The sequence below is a fragment of the Canis lupus genome, chromosome 12, assembly GCF_003254725.2.
Source record: "Canis lupus dingo isolate Sandy chromosome 12, ASM325472v2, whole genome shotgun sequence".
NCBI lineage: Eukaryota > Metazoa > Chordata > Mammalia > Carnivora > Canidae > Canis > Canis lupus.
Genome location: NC_064254.1, coordinates 48,777,600 through 48,794,718, shown reverse-complemented (window position 1 = coordinate 48,794,718; position 17,119 = coordinate 48,777,600). Strand labels below are relative to the sequence as shown.

General features: G+C 39.8%; 1 protein-coding gene across 1 annotated transcript in view; it reads left to right on the top strand.

The window, feature by feature from the left end:
* RRAGD (Ras related GTP binding D) overlaps nucleotides 1-16,860 on the top strand; it is a 41,748-nt gene extending 24,888 nt beyond the window's left edge. The window contains exons 5-7 of the mRNA XM_025444525.3: nucleotides 525-667; nucleotides 6,576-6,724; nucleotides 13,947-16,860. Coding sequence (XP_025300310.1) covers nucleotides 525-667; nucleotides 6,576-6,724; nucleotides 13,947-14,098 — 444 coding nt within the window. The 3' untranslated portion in view covers nucleotides 14,099-16,860. The remainder of the gene's footprint in view (nucleotides 1-524; nucleotides 668-6,575; nucleotides 6,725-13,946) is intronic.
* The last annotated feature ends 259 nt before the right edge of the window (nucleotides 16,861-17,119 follow it).

The window sequence follows — 17,119 nt, the reverse complement described above, 5'->3', positions numbered from 1 at the left end:
TGGGGCAATAAGATATAATGCTATTTTATATTTTATATGTTTAACCCTGTGGGGGTTTAACCCTGTGATGAGCTGGCTGAATGAGCCCTATAAACCGTCAGCTCTAGGCAAGCTCTGCTGTTGACTTGAGTCAGACTTGGTGGTGGTACTCATACTTACTCTGTCACTCCACCGTTTGGAGTTTGTTTAGATTTTTAAAATTTATTTTATTTTAAAATTTACAGTCAGCAAAATTAGTGTTTTTGCTTGCCTTTTCCTAACTGCAGGTACATCTCTAAGAACCAGGAAACAGTGGCCAATTTGTTTACCTACAGTAAATAATTGATGAAAAATAAGAATTCTCCATGTCTTATGCAAATCCATTATAAAGCTTTATGTGAGGTTGTAATAAAATAGAACATTTTTAGTAAATTAATTTTTGTTCATTCATATTTTACAGTGAGGATAGCATGTAATTTTTTATAAGTGGTGACATGTTCTCAAATCAGCCGTCCCTTTAAGATAGCATATTCTTTTTGTTTCAGAATTCTGGAATTGAAAAGGCATTTCTCTTTGATGTGGTCAGTAAAATTTATATTGCAACTGATAGTACCCCAGTGGATATGCAAACCTATGAGCTCTGCTGTGATATGATCGATGTCGTTATTGACATTTCTTGTATTTATGGGTAAGTAAAATATTCTTGAAGGCTACAATCAAACCATACTTCAGATTAGAAAATGAAACCTTTCATAACCTTTATTTTTTTTTGTTATTGTTTTCATAACCTTTATAACATTTGCATTTACTTATTTGATTTTAATACCTGTGTTTTAAATGACTGAGATCTATAAATAAATATTACCACTTAGCATGCAATAACAACAAAAATCATTGAGTTAATGCCTGACATTCTGCTAAGAAGTATATTGCATACATTATAACATTTAATTCCCCACTATTCCATGAGGTGCAATTTCCTATCCCCATTTCACAGATGGGGGAAGTGAGGTTCAGAGTGGTTAAGTTTCTAGCCCCTGCTCACACTGTCAATAAAGGACAGAACTAGAATTTGAACTCAAGTCTGATTCCTGGTTCTTCTGAAAAATCTGTCATCATATCATAATGTCATTCACACTTGGGAGAGACTAATAGGATCCTCCAACTCTACATATCTCATATTAACAACAGTTCTGTTACTTTCTTCATTATAGGAAATAACTGCTGGGTTTTCTTTAACACACTTTGCCTTCTTTTAGGAGCAGCAGAGAATTACAAAACTAAGCAAACAGTATTACCTGTTTATTATTACTCTATTTCTTAGAGTCTTAGGAAACAGAACTTCCTGTACACTTAAAATATTATAAAATAAGCAAGGAGTGAAGAAAATTGATTGTGGTACCAGACATAGAAACAATTCCACATATTTTAAATTTCTTGGGTGTTGTATAGAGTGAATGAATATGAACTAGTTTGTCTGTCTTACTAAGATATCAAGTTGTTGCTGTCGATTTATGTTGGATCTTACATGCTTATCCAGTCATTTTTTTTTTTTAAGATTTTATTTATTCATGAGACACAGAGAAAGAGATACAGAGACACAGGCAGAGGGAGAAGCAGGCTCCATGCAGGGAGCCTGACATGGGACTCGATCCCAGGTCTCCAGGATCACACCCTGGGCCGAAGGCAGGCGCCAAACCGCTGCACCATCCAGGGATCCCCGCTTATCCAGTCATTGATGCGTAAAGTTCTTGTTCTTCCTCTTTACTCACCAGCTGTAACCTGCCTCACCTGGCCACCTCTGTCAGCTTTGGTGAGGGTCTTGGTCTCCCCATTTCTCTCTTCCTCTGAAAATCCTTTGCCCCTCAGTTCAGATTCTTTGTCTTATACACACATGTACGCAGGGTCCCTTCCATTATGAAATAGGGAAAGTGATACTTACAAGACCACAGTAGGGATGACATATCACCTGGTAGGCTCTGGATAAATGTAGCTGCCATTATTATTATTATTATTATTATTATTATTATTATTAAACATTGTCATTTAGCTTTAGAAACAGACCTTATTCCCTAAGATTACTGCCTTTTTAGTAGTATTATTAAACACTGCCATCTGGCTTCAGAAATAGACCTTGTTTTCTGAGATCACTGCTATACAGCATTCTATTGTTTTTAAACACTAAGTGGATGACCTTGAAATAGTCATGGAAACTGAATGTATCCTGATTATAGTCTAGGTTGTCGTGGTAATCAAATACAATAAACACAATTAATCTGGCACCTATTTAATGATATGCATAATTATTATTGTGCCATATGGTAATTAGATGTAAGTGCTAAGCTGTTCATGTAAATGATGTTAATCAGAGTTCCTTTTACCCAGCTAAAACAAACATGAGGAGGGTGGCAGTAGGAGGAGTCAGATTGTTTTTCTGTGGCAGCATGCAGTGTTCCTGAGAACCTGTCAGGTTCAGTAAGAACCAGTCTGGGTCACCCGTTGGCTGTGGGCCCTGGAGTTTCCCCAGTGTTTGCTGGAGCCACAAGGAGCCAGCCCAGTTGACTGGCAGCAGCCGAGGAAACAGGCTTGCTGCCAGTTCCCAGATGCTCCATGGAGACCGGCATGGCCCCGAGGCAGGTGACCTGGTGCCTGGGTCAGCCTGCTCAGGAATCTGCGGAGCTTCTGCTCTGCAAGTGCACGCATACAAGCACCACACTTTCTAAAATCCATTGCAGCTGCCTGTATTTTCACTGCTTGGTGAATGCAAATTTCAGTAGTAGCATGTAGCTGTTAGAGTTGTACTACATCACTAGTTTTTACTCATAAGTTTTTGGATCTTTTTGGCTTTTCCAATTTGTTTAATGTTTACTTTTTTTCTGACTATGAATGCAATCCATGCTCACTGCATAAAATACGTAAAAGCATAAAGAATAAAATTATTAAAATAGCCCATAATCTCATCACCTAATGACAGTCACTATTAACATTTAATGTGTTTTATTCTTATTTCTCTGTATAATTTTTAGGATACTGTGATCACTTTGTATATATAATTTTAAATATATCCTGCTTGGGACGCCCAGGTGGCTCAGGGGTTGAGCATCTGCCTTTGGCCCAGAGTGTGATCCCGAGGTCCCCGGATCGAGTCCCACATCGGGCTCCCCACATGGAGCCTGCTTCTCCCTCTGCCTGTGTCTCTGCCTCCCTCTCTGTGTCTCTCATGAATAAATAAATAAAATCTTTAAATATATATATATATATATATATATATATGTATATATATATATATATATCCTGCTTTATGCATTTAACATTATTACCTAAGAATTGGTGCTGTTAGTAAACAGTGTATAATGTCTGTTTACTATTTTATTTTCTTGGAAGTTTTTTTTAAGATTTTATTTATTCATGAGAGGCACAGAGAGAGAGGCAGAAAATAGAAAAGCAGGCTCCACGCAGGGAACCTGATGTGGGACTCGATCCCAGGACTCCAGGATCACGCCCTGGATGGAAGGCAGACACTCAACCGCTGAGTCACTAAGACATCCCTCTTGGAAGTTTTTATTTTATTTTATTTTATTTAAAGATTTTTATTTATTTATTCTTGAGAGAAAGAGAGAGGCAGAGACACAGGCAGAGGGAGAAGCAGGCTCCATCCTGGGAGCCTGACGTTGGACTCGATCTCAGGTTTCCAGGATCACGCTCTGGGCCGAAGTCAGGCGCTAAATCACTGAGCCACCAGGCTGCCCTTCTTGGACGTTTTAAATGCAGTTTTCTTCATTGGGTAAAAAAAAATTCAAATGTTTTAGCCTATTGTTCTCAGAACATTACTTATTAGCAAGACAAATTCAGTCTAGAAAAACAGCTAAAAATAGTACAAAGGAAGTTAAGAATTCCGATAAAGCATCTTTAATATCTGAGATCCAACACTTCTTAGAGATTTTTCTTTAATGTTTTGGTAGGTCACAGTGAGTTGAATCCTTTTTAAAAAAAAAAAAAAAACTGTCTTCCCTGGTTTACTTTTAAGTAGCCATGTGTGTGCCAGTTTAAAATATTCTCAAAACTAAAAACTTGCATATCCTTTGAAATACTCTATTTCAGCTTTTCATTTAATCCGGTTTGTCATCCTACCGCCTTATGATATTTATGAGATTAAAAGCATTAACTCTGAAATTAGATTAGTTTGAGGTCCTGCCTCTACCCCCATCATCAACCTTGACCAAATTATCCTATTTCCCCTAGCCTCAGTTCCTCAATGCCTAGCTTAGATGATTTTTAGGCCAGATGATAGATAATTCAGGATAAAAACTAAGAATGGTGGGATCCCTGGGTGGCGCAGCGGTTTAGCGCCTGTCTTTGGCCCAGGGCGTGATCCTGGAGACCCAGGATCGAATCCCACATCCAGCTCCCGGTGCATGGAGCCTGCTTTTCCCTCTGCCTGTGTCTTTGCCTCTCTCTCTCTCTCTCTGACTATCATAAATAAATGAAAATTAAAAAAAAAATTAAAAAAACTAAGAATGGTGCCTGTGACATTGTAAATGTTGGCTCTTACTCTGCAAAGGGATCATGTTGCACTTGCCGTGTTACTGTGTTGTATTAATAAGGTCTAGCACAATTCCAGCTAAGTTAAATTTCTGATCAATTATTCATTAATTTGGGAAATAAAAATACACACATACATACATATATATGCGCACACAGTTTTGGATAAGGGGGAAAGTTCCAGGGAAATGTTCCCTTTGCCTATAAGGAAAGGACATATAACTCTGATTACGTCAGTGTCTTCAGAGGGTCCAGTTTTGTTTTGTTTTTAATTTTATTTATTTGTTTGAGAGAGAGGGGGAGAGACAAAGAAAATGAGCGCAGAGGGGAGTGGTGGAGAGGGGCAGAGGGAGAGGGAGAAACAGGCTCCCCACTAATGAGGGAGCCAGTTGTGCGGCTCCATCCCAGGACCATGAGCTGATGACCTGAGCCAAAGGCAGAAGCTTAACCACTTAACCACTTAACCAACTGAGCCACCCAGGTGCCCCTGGAGTTCCAGTTTTGATCATTAAAGGACATAATAATAATAATAGTGGTTAACCATGCATTTTACATGGTCTCAGAACTGTGCTCAGTGCTGTATATCTCTTATTTCATTGCATTGGGAAACTTAGAGGTAATTACTGTTAGTATACAGATGAGGAAATTGAGGTTCAAAGAAGTTATTCACCTTGTTCCAGTTCACGTAATAAGTGAGCTGGGGTTCAAACATGAGTCATCTGTGTCTGTAGGCCACACCTTTTCTTAAATAGACCAGTATATTTATTTTAATGTTTTATTTTGAAAAAATTTCAAACCTACAGAAAATGTGCAAGGATAGTCCAGTGAACTCCTGTATGATACCCTTCACTGGGATCCACCAATTCTACCAATTTGCCATAGTTGCTCTCTCTTTTTCTAATACATTTTGTGGTTTGTTTTGCTGAATCATATGAGAGTGAATTGCAGACATCATGATTCTTTGATCCTAGCCACTTACTTGAGTGTATGTCTCTTTAAAAAAAAATAGACATTCTCAAATAAAATCTTAAAAAAAGGGGTGGGGGCAGCCCCAGTGGCTCAGCGGTTTAGCGCCGCCTTTAGTCCAGGGCGTGATCCTGGAGACCTGGAATCGAGTTCCACATTGGGCTCCCTGCATGGAGCCTGCTTCTCCCTCTGCCTGTGTCTCTGCCTCTCTCTCTCTCTCTGTGTCTCTGATGAATAAATAAATAAAATCTTAAAAAAAAAAAAATACAAATTCCTAAAAAAAAAAAAATAGACATTCTCTTATAGGACCACAGTTTAAGCATATTAAGCATATTTAGCATGGCTACATTAATGCATTATCTAATATATTGCCCATATTCAAATTTTTTTTTCAAAAGATTTTATTTATTTATTTGAGAGAGAGAGACAGAGATAGTGAGAGAGAGCAGGAACCAGGAGGAGAGAGAGAAGCACATTCTCCACTGACCAGGGAGCCTGACATAGGGCTCAGTCTCACCACCCAGGATCATGAGCCGAGCCAAAGGCAGCCACTTAACTGACTGAGCCACCCAGGTGCCCCTCCATATTCAAATCTTACCTATGGTTCCAATTCTATCTATATTCCTGATCCAGGACCTAGGCCAGTCTTTGGCTTTCGTGTTTCCTTAGGCTTCTGTAATCTGGAATAGTCATTCAGCTCTCGGTCTTTCATCAGGCCATGATTTTGACCAGCCTGGTTATTCTGTCAGAAAAAACAAAAAAACAAAAAAACAACAAAAAAAAAACAAGAAACCCCTTGTGGAGGAGAGAAGAGCTAACCTTCATCCCTCACGTGTGTTCCTCAGGTGCTAGAGAGTTGTCTCCCTGCCCCAACAGCCACTCACTGTGTCAGTAGGAAGGGACGGTCATACACTATGTACATTCTTGTGATTGTGTGTTTCTAAGACTTTGCTGAAAAGCACCGTGATTGTAAACGAATTCTCATTATGATTATCATTGTGTGTATTAAAGCTGGTTTCTCTCACTGAGTTACAATTTATAGGTTTTTCTTAATGGTCACATACGTTTTGGTTTCTGTCTCCATTTAGTCTCAAAGAAGATGGAGCAGGAACCCCCTATGACAAGGAGTCAACAGCCATTATAAAGCTGAATAATACAACAGTTCTTTATTTAAAAGAAGTGACAAAGTTCCTGGCTCTTGTTTGCTTTGTCAGAGAGGAAAGCTTTGAAAGAAAAGGTAATTTGTGTGTGTGTGATTTAAGTGCAGCATTTCATTTCAGACTATACTGCTCCTACTGCTTGTTGAATGGGGACAGTCCACAGCATGCCTCTTGAAGCTCCCAGCTTGAGTCCCAGGTCCCCTGGGCTCCTGCCCATGTCTGTCAGGCTTCTGGGATCCTTGAACCAGCCTGCCCTCTAGTGATGCAGCTGCCATGAAGTGGAAATGGCACCAGACAATCCTCCCAGGGGCTCTAGCTTTTTCTTAAAAGCTTGTTACCAGGCTGTAAAGTCTCTTGCCAGGGAGGGCCCAGCAGCCTATAGGGAGGGTCAAGGCCTCCTTCTTGGTCCACTCCTCTGGAAGGTCTTAGGGACCATGTGACCACTTGAGATCCCTGTGTAAAGGAGAGGACTTGTAGAACGTTAAAGCTGGATGTATTTATTTATTTATAAAAAGATTTTATTTATTCATGAGAGACACAGAGAGAGGGGCAGAGACTTAGGCAGAGGGAGAAGCAGGCTCCCTGTGAGACTCGATCCCAGGACCTCAGAATCACTATCTGAGCCAAAGGCAGACACTCAACAACTGAGCCACCCAAGCATCCCATTCTTAACATTTTCTTTAGAGCTTTTCAGACTTTTTCATCTGTAGCTATGTCTCTATCTATATGGGATAATATGATAAATACTACTTTACAACCTTCACTGAATTTATTACAGACATCTTTCTCATTCACTAGGCCTTTTTTCTTACCTTATCATTTTAATAATTGTTAGTTTCTTTTATTATTAAAAATTTATATTGTTTTTAGATTTTAATGTAAATAATCTATGATGGCTTTCCTTACACTGAATATTTGTGTACATGTTGGTTATTTCCTTAGGAAAAATTTCAACAAATGGAATTACTTAGGCATGTTTTGGTGGCTTCTAATACGTATGATCAAAATGTCCTTCTGAAAGATGTTATGGGTTTATGCTACTAAGAGTATATAAGTGTGTCCATTTTTCTGTATTCTTATCAATATTGGATATTAGCACTAAAAAAATTATTAAAAACTAATCTTGTTTGAATTTGTATTTCCTTGCTTCTTGGTGAAGTATTTTTCCTATATTTAATGACTGTTATCAACCAAATTGCCTTTTGTGTTCTTGGCCCTCAAAACTTCTAATTGAGTCTTGTTAATCTTTCACTCCTTAGTTTCATCTTGCTGAAAATAAGAATAGGCTCCTGGAATTCTGAACATAGACAAGACCATACCTTGTTTCATTCTCTCAATTATAGATGATTTTACGCACACCAAGGAACTATAAAGTGACTTTCTCTCAAAGTCCTCCTACCGGTGTATGGCAGTCAGATTCCTGGACTTGTCCCTACATAGAATCGGTTGTGTACGTTGTGCTTTGTACTGTCATATATGTATTTCCTTGGTTAAAGATATTTCCAGAATTTATATTTGGTGATTAATATTTCATGTAGATTTTGGAAGCTAAGTAAAATAAAAGTAATACAAATAGTACAACTAGAGCCCCCAAAACATCTAGGTTAGTAGCAGGTCCTAAAATTTAGGGTATGTTAGCATCAACCCAGAGAGCTTGTTTATTTTGAACTGATTTTAGATTTAATAGAAAAGTAGTAAAAATAGTATGTAATTTATACATATTTCTCATCCAATTTCCCAAATCTTAACATCTTATATGCTATAGTTAGTTATGAAAAATAGGGAATCGCTATTGGCATAATACTAATTAATAGTATTAGTAAATTAATTAGTATCCATTAAAAAACCATAGACCTTATTTAGATTTCACCGTTTTTCCAAAAATGCCCTTTTTTCTGTTCTAGGATTCCAAATCGATTTATTTTTTTTTCTTTTTATTTTATTTTATTTTATTTATTCATGATAGGCACACAGTGAGAGAGAGAGAGAGAGGTAGAGACATAGGCAGAGGGAGAAGCAGGCTCCATGCACCCGGAGCCCGACGTGAGATTCGATCCCGGGTCTCCAGGATCGCGCCCTGGGCCAAAGGCAGGCGCCAAACCGCTGCGACACCCAGGGATCCCCCAAATCGATTTAATTGTTATCCCCCCCCCCCCCCCTAGTGTTCTCCAGTCTCTGACAGTTGTCTTTCATGACCTTGACACTTCTGAGGACTACTGATCAATTATTTTGTAGAGTGTTACCTCCAGTCAGGCTTGTCTGCTGTTTCCACCCAGTTGGAACAAGATTATGCACTTTGACAAGAATGTGTCCTCCTTGGTGCATCATTATCAAGCGGTTCAGGATGCTGATAAGTCTTATTACTGGTGATGTTGACCTTGATTTAGTTAAGGTAACGTCTGCCAGGTTTTATCACTGGAAAGTTCCTCTTTCCCTTTGTAGTTAATAAATGCTTTCAAATGATGTAAAGCCTCTTCCTCCTCACACCTTTGCCCACTAATTTTAACATCCATCTGTGGTTGTGGAAATAAATTGAAACAGGAGTTTATCATGTGGGTCTTTGTAAGGTACTGCTAAACCACCTAGGTGGGATCATCTCTGAGGATAGGCAGATTTGGTAGCATTTACTAAACTAGCTAGAAACCTAGGTATTAGTCTTAATGTTATAACTAGGAAATGACAGATTTAACCCCATCAGGTTAGGGAATCCTGGGTGGCTCAGCAGTTGAACATCTGCCTTTGGCTCAGGGTGTGATCCTGGAGTCCCGGGATTGAGTCCTGTATCAGGCTCCCTACGGGAATGGAGCCTGCTTCTCCCTTTGCCTGCTTCTCCCTCTGCCTTGTGTCTCTGCTTCAATCTCTGTGTCTCTCATGAATGAATAAATAAATAAAGTATTAAAAAAAAAAAGCCATCATGTTAAACCCATCATGTTAAACTCATGTGCTTTATTTTATTTTTTTTTATTTAAAAAAAAATTTTTTTTCATTTATTTATGATAGTCACACACACAGAGAGAGAGGCAGAGACATAGGCAGAGGGAGAAGCAGGCTCCATGCACCGGGAGCCTGACATGGGATTCAATCCCCGGTCTCCAGGATCGCGCCCTGGGCCAAAGGCAGGCGCTAAACCGCTGCGCCACCCAGGGATCCCGCTTTTTTATTTTTTTAAAGATTTTATTCAGGAGAGAGAGAGAGAAAGAGAGAGAGGCAGAGACACAGGCAGAGGGAGAAACAGGTTCTATGCAGGGAGCCGGATGTGGGACTCGATCCTGGGACTCAAGGATCATGCCCTGAGCCAAAGGCAGATGCTCAACCACTGAGCCACCCAGGTGTCACCTCATGTGCCTTTTTAAAGTGATTATCTCTATTTGCCTGGGATGGAAGGGCTTCCAAGGACAGGAGATCTTCAGAGCTGATACTGGGAACGTCCTAGGCAAATGGCGAATTGATCACCCTAGGGATTAGGTGGTTGTCACTGAAGGCAAAACTTAATGCTTATAAATGCATAAAATAGTTTGGTTTTGTAGCTTTACTTTTTCCTCTTTTTTAAAGATTTTATTTACTCATAAGAGACAGAGAGAGAGAGGCAGAGGGAGGAGCAGGCTCCATGCAGGGAGCCTGATGTGGGACTTGATCCCGGGTCTCCAGGATCAGGCCCTTGGCTGAAGGCGGTGCTAAACTGCTGAGCCACCCGGGCTGCCCTACTTTTTCTTCTTTAAAGATTTTTATTTTTAAGTAATCTCTCAACCCAACACGGGCTCAGACTTCCAATCCCAAGATCAAGAGTCGCAGGCTCTTCTTCTAACTGAGCCAGCCAGACGCCCCTGTTTTTGTTGCTTTAATCTCATATTGTAGAGTCCTGTTGGCGCAGATAACGGACCCTTGTTGATGAGCTTTTCCTCATGCTGGGTCTCTGAGTTTTCATTAATGATCTCTGTGACTACTTTGGCAGAAAGGAGAGGATCGAAAGCAGATGTGGAGTTTTCAGCCTTGGCTGCACGTTATAGGTACCTTGGGAAAGGAGGCGCTAAAAAATATGGAAATCTGGGCCCTCCTCCAAACAATTAGAATAGAATTCCTGGGAGAAGGGCCTATGAAATGTTAAATTGTTTTAAGTACCCTGGATGTTTTTATTGTACGGCTAGGGTTGAGAACCACTGAAGCAGAGAAGGATGTGGAACCATCACGTAACTGTGGTGGTGAAGATAGTGTTTGTTCTGTTGGAGTCTCTGTTCTTGAACATTTCAAAAGCTTTTAGTGAAAAGGTTGAAAGAAATGGCAGCCACTTGATATGAATGCTCCCTTTAAAAACCTCAGTTGTGAATTTTTACTTTTAAAACTTCAAATGCAGCAGATAACTGTTAGGTTTTAAATTGTGAAGATGATGGGACGCCTGAGTGGCTCAATGGTTGAGCATCTATCTGCCTTTGGCCCAGGGCATGGAGTCCTGGGGTCAAGTCCCACATCCGGCTCCCTGCATGGAGCCTGCCTCTCCCTCTGCCTGTGTCTCTGCCTCTCTCTCTCTGGGTCTCTCATGAATAAATAAATAAAATCTTTAAAAAAAACTGTGAAGATGAGTAAGTTCAGACTTGTCAGGAACTACCAACAGATTATTTCTACAAGTTGACTTTTCACTGAGCCAAAGTTTTTCTAGCTAAACTTTCTTCCTAAGGCAGTTGGTTGCATATATAGGCAAAGGATTTTGAGGTGGTTCTCACATCTTCTATCCATATTCCCACTAAATAAAATCATTTCTTTGTTCCTTGTTTATTTTCTTTTAATTACGTGCTTTGTTTGGAAGATGGTCTCAAGAAACAAAAATGATAAAGTAGGGAAATGAGACAGGGAAGGTAGAAAAGCCACCCATAGTGGTATCGATGAGTAGATTTATGTTCACTTCCAATAAGAGAATCTCTGAGAAGCTGTGTGGAACAAACTCAGAATCACCCCAGTTGAGTATGGGAAACTGCAACATTTTTTATTTATTTTTATTTTTAGAATTTTATTTAAATTCAATTTGCCAACCTATAGTATAACACCCAGTGCTCATCTCATCACGTGCCCTCCTTAATGCCCATCATCCAGTTACCCTGTCCATCCACCCACCACCCCTTCTGCAACCCTTTGTTTCCCAGAGTTAGGAGTCTCTCATGGTTTGTGAAAGACTGCAACATTTATCTACCTTCCTCCACCATGCCCCTGTTTGAGGGGTGCCTTCAAAATATTCATTCCCATATCCCTGGTAGCTGTCTGTGTGTGGTCAAGGCAGTTATGTGGTACCAAAGAAAGCCTTAGACAGAAAATGAATGTTTATTTTTTAAGGCTTTATTTTATTTTAAAGATTTTATTTATTTGAGAGGGAGAGAAAGAGAGCATGAGCAAGGGGAGGGGCAGACTCCTCACAGGGCGGGGAGCCCCACACAGGGCCCAGTTCCAGGTCCCTGATGTCAGGAACCCAGCTGAAGTCAGCCACTCAACCAAGTCGCCCAGGTGCCACAAGATTTTGTTTTTAAGTAATCTCTACACTCAAAATGGGGCTCGAGCTCACAACACTGAGATCAAGAGTCACATGTTCTACTGACTGAGCCAGCCAGGTGCCCGGGGCTTATTTATTTCTTACTACTTTCTCCCTTATTCCAGTAGTCTTGCCTTTAGGATTACCACTTAAGGGTTTTATTTGCACTGTGGTCACTGTCACTTCAGAAGCAGCAGAGGGCGCCACTCAGAGAGTTTCCTGCTTCTGGAAGTTGAGCTAGTGTTTCCTCCAGGACACTTGCGGTTATATGACTACTTTGAAGAATTTCACTCGTTGGCTAGAATCCCAGTTCTTTTATTTCCAGGCTTTGGAAGCATCACCTCAGTGGATGGAAATGATTGTTAGGCTAGTTATTCTAATGAATTTAAAGATAGCAAATAGAACCAACTGCCTTATCCTAAGTGGTATAAATATAATGTTGCTCTCAACACTTTTACAAATTAGTGTAATGAAAAATGTACCCAAGGGAGATCCCTGGGTGGCTCAGCGGTTTAGATCCTGCCTTTGGCCCAGGGCCTGATCCTGGAGACCAGGGATCGAGTCCCACATCAGGCTCCCTGCTTGGAGCCTGCTTCTCCCTCTGCCTGTGTCTCTGCCTCTCTCTGTCTCTCTCTCTGTGTGTATCTCTCTCTCTCCCTCTCTGTGTCTCTCAGGAATAAATAAATCTTAAAAAAAAAAAAGAAAAGAAAAATACACCCAAGATTTGGGATTATCTTTTTTTTTTTTAATTTTTATTTATTTATTCATGAGAGACACACAGAGGCAGAGACATAGGCAGAGGGAGAGGCAGGCTCCATGCAGGGAACCTGATGCGGGACTCTATCCTGGAACTCTGGGATCATGCCCTGGGCCAAAGGCAGACGATCAACCACTGAGCCACCAAGGTGTCCCTGGGATTATCTTTTATTCCATTCCTGTACCAGTAATTTCAGAAAACAACAGAAGATTCTCCTCTACTATTTCTGCATTTAAAATTTACTTAGTATTGAGTGAGTGTCATTGGTCGTTGAACTTCCAAGCTTGAAATTGACCTGAGGTAACTACTACCATTCCAAGGTCAGGGACTTTGCTTTTCCCAGGGCTTCTGACAATGGCTTAAATATAATAGATTTTCAGTAAGTATTGATTGGTTGAATGATGAATATGGGAGCTTTGAGATCTTAGCCACATTTCAAGTCAGGGTCGGCCACCACTCAGTCAATTTAATAATCCCTTTTGAGGAAAAATAATAAACATCCATGGAAGATATGTCTTAATTGTAAGAAATCTTGAATTCTGGGGGCACGTGAGTGGCTCAGTGGTTGGGCATCTGCCTTTGGCTCAGGTTGTGATCCAGGGGTCCTGGGATCGAGTCCCACATCAGGCTCCCCGTATGGAGCTTGCTTCTACCTCTGCTCATGTCTCTGCCTCCCTCTCTGTCTCTCTCATGAATAAATAAATAAAATCTTTAAAAAAAAGAGAGATCTTGAATTCTAATAGGTCAAAAAATGTGCATTTCAGTTGGTTCTTCAATATTACAGGTCATAGACATCTTTCAAAATGTAGTCTCGCCTCTGGAACCTTTCCTTAGGAAAATGTGAACATTCACGAAACTTTGCATGCGATTCCTGAAGCCCAGCTGCAGAGCTTTGAGGGAAATCTGTGGACCTTCTGTTGAGGCTGCTCTAGTAGCTTGTCCTGATTGACCTGACCATAGCATGACATGACAAGAGAAGATTATTACTTCTGTGTGACATTTCTAACTATTTTGTTTTCTTCCCCAGGGCTTATTGACTATAATTTTCATTGCTTCCGGAAAGCCATCCATGAGGTTTTTGAGGTGAGGATGAAAATGGTGAAATCACGGAAGGTTCAGAATCGGATGCAGAAGAAGAAAGGAGCCACCCCCAATGGGACCCCAAACGTGCTCCTGTAGTGAGGCTTCGCGAGTATCTTTGCAAGTCAGACCTTTTGAGGCTGCTGCCCTGTGTTGCACTAACGGAAGAGGAAAAAGGAGATTGGGACACATGATGTATTTGTTGTAAAAAAAAAAAAAAAAAAAAATCCTGCAACCCTCTTGATCTTTTTTAAATAAAGTGAGCACTTTGAAGCCGAAACTTGTATTTTAACAACGAAGTCAAATCTACTGTAATTTCCTTACACAAATGTAAACTTTTATGGTCTGTAGTCAGAAACTCTGATGTGAGGACTGCCAGGAACTGTATATATTTTGCTCTTTTTCATGTTTTTTTTTTCTTTGAACTTTGATAAGACAACTTTTCTAAGCTTTTTTCTGTACTTGGTGTCAAGGACATGCATACTGTAGGGTAGTTCAGATCTATATGGCAATCAGAAATCAAAAAAGCAATGCACTGGCAATGATTTTTTTTTTTTTTACAAATTTGGGAATCTTTGCTACTAATTGTTAAGAAAAATCATTTTTCAGTGGAGCTGAGACAGATTGGGGCGGCAAGCTCCAGGAGCAATAAGAACTGTCTCCTGTTTATAACTGGTATAAATGGGAGTTTTGTTGAATAATATTAGCACCAAACTTATCTAAAAATTTCTATAGCTGTGGCAGTACTTCCCTACTGAACAGTTTTTACAAAGCTCTTTACCTCAACACACATCTCTAGAATCATTTTATACAGAGAGGTTATTCCTTTTTGCTGCATTACTGTTCTTTAGAATCTTCGGGACCAGATTTCCAAAATGGTGCCAATCACTGGAGAGAAATAAGAATGTTGCTGAATTTCAGGGTTTCTGGAGGCTTTTCTGTACCTGCCACTTAGGCTGAAGTAACATCAGAGGTAACGTGGTTTCCCAAATGTAGGTGATTGGTACCTACAGATTTAAAAATATATATATACAATTTGTATGTTTGGCCGCTGTGAGATGGGTCTGTTGTGCAACATTTAAAATGTTTATTTAGGATCATAACCACAGGGAATGTCTCAGATCTCTCCCAAAGAGCATAATGCTGGTGAGCACATTTGTCACCACTGAGTCTCCTGCTCATCCATGACAGTGTGCCTTGTGGACTCTGCTTGTTCCCACCTTCTGATTGAACTAGAGCTCAGCTTGCCAGCAGCACACTCTGCACAGCTGAAAAGCCATCCTGCAAACCCCTAACAATCGGCAGGAAGAGGACGGCCAGAGGAGGCATTACAGTTAGCTATGTGTTTGTTTCTGTGAAATTCTTCCACTTATATTTACTTTAGACTTTCAGGATATTAAGGGACTCCTAAATCTCCCCTCATCCCAAACCATTCCTAGTAGATAATTCTATGTCCGTCCCAAGGGTCAGTGTCCTAAAGCATACTTGAGAGTGTTAGAAAATAATTTTATGTATGTATTTATTTTTAAGCAGACTCATAAGGAAATCGAAGCTGGTCCTAGCAAAATGTACCAAGTTCCTAAAGCGACTTAACCTTAAAACTATCCTACTTCTGTGTCTTCCTTCCATACTCTCTCCCTCCCTCCCCAAGTCCTATTCCTTTGAGGCTGCTAACTACAATGCAAGATGGTAGCTGATTCAGGTATAAGATTTGAGTCCTCCCAAGGGTCCGTGCATTTTGAAAGGAAATTTCTCAGAATTATTAAGGCGCCCAACTCCCTTCCTCATGATTCCTGCTCAGAAGCCTGGGTGGGTAGGAACCCAGGGTTCCAAAAGAGACTTTTCCTTAATTTCTAGACCTGTATATCCTGTTGGCTCTTTGGATCTTTGCCAACAGGCTTGGTACATATGGGTTATTCTTATAAATTTAATGTTCTAATATTTTTTACACAATCTTTCTTTTTGATTAAGCAAATAAACAATTTTCTAATGTGACTTTATCCTCAAGGTAGAGACACTTGCCTATCTGGTAAATCACACAATACGTAGGTATACATATACATATTATTGTAACCAGGAGGAGCTTCAATTTTTAAGCTGGGTGTATGATGGGTTTTTGTAAAATGTGCCTTAAAAGTCTATTACTTCAGGAGCAAATGATTCTTTGGGGGAAAAGCAAAAAAATAATCCTATGGCATAGGACCTGAGTTCATGGTAGTAAGTGCACTCTTTGATTGATTACACACTAATAACATAGATTACTGCCTCAAACCTGTAAGCATGGCAATGACCTCTTAGTTAAAGACAGATGTAGGAGTTATGTCTAAGTTTTCAATTTTTTTTAAGTCTGTGCTATTGGAATTACAAAATCTATTCCTTTTGCATTTTATTTTTGATATGGAACTTTGCTTACTGCGATGTGTATGGCCATGTTTAGGTCTCAAATCTATGCTATAAATACAAAGCCCAAATACATGGCTACAGTGACTGCTCTGGAACATTCTGACTCATTTTCAAAGGTTGAGAACTTGACCTGTGGGGTTCTAAGGCAATTAGAACTTCTATGTGGAGGTGAGACTGTGAATTACCATCTTTGGTTGTTTTTAGTTATGTAAATTAGCGTGTATGACCAGGGTAGAGTGTTTTTGAAGGAATATAAATTAAAAAAAAAACAAAAAAACTGGTTGGCCTTCACAGACAGTGTTATTTTGTGAGCATAATATATTTTGGACCCTTAAACATAAAAGGACTAAAAAACACAGCAATATTGTTATATACGGGTTATATGCTAATTCTGTTTGAGACATACTCCAGAAAAACGGCTGAACTGTCTTGATTATTAAAGTATGGTATGCATTTAACTTCTATAGACTGGTTGTAATTTGTAATCAAGCGCAATGTTATGTTTTACTTTAAGCAGTACATTTATAATTGTTAAACCATTGCTTTCAAAGATGTTAACTGCCAACTTAAAAGCATGTGTCATGCTCATGATTTGGTAAGGCCCTTGTTTTATTTCAAGCATATTCGTAACTAATCATTCTGGGACCAGAATATTCTCTTTGGTGAGGTGTAAGTATGATCCTTCCTGTTTGTGGTTGTTTACTGCATGTGAATATC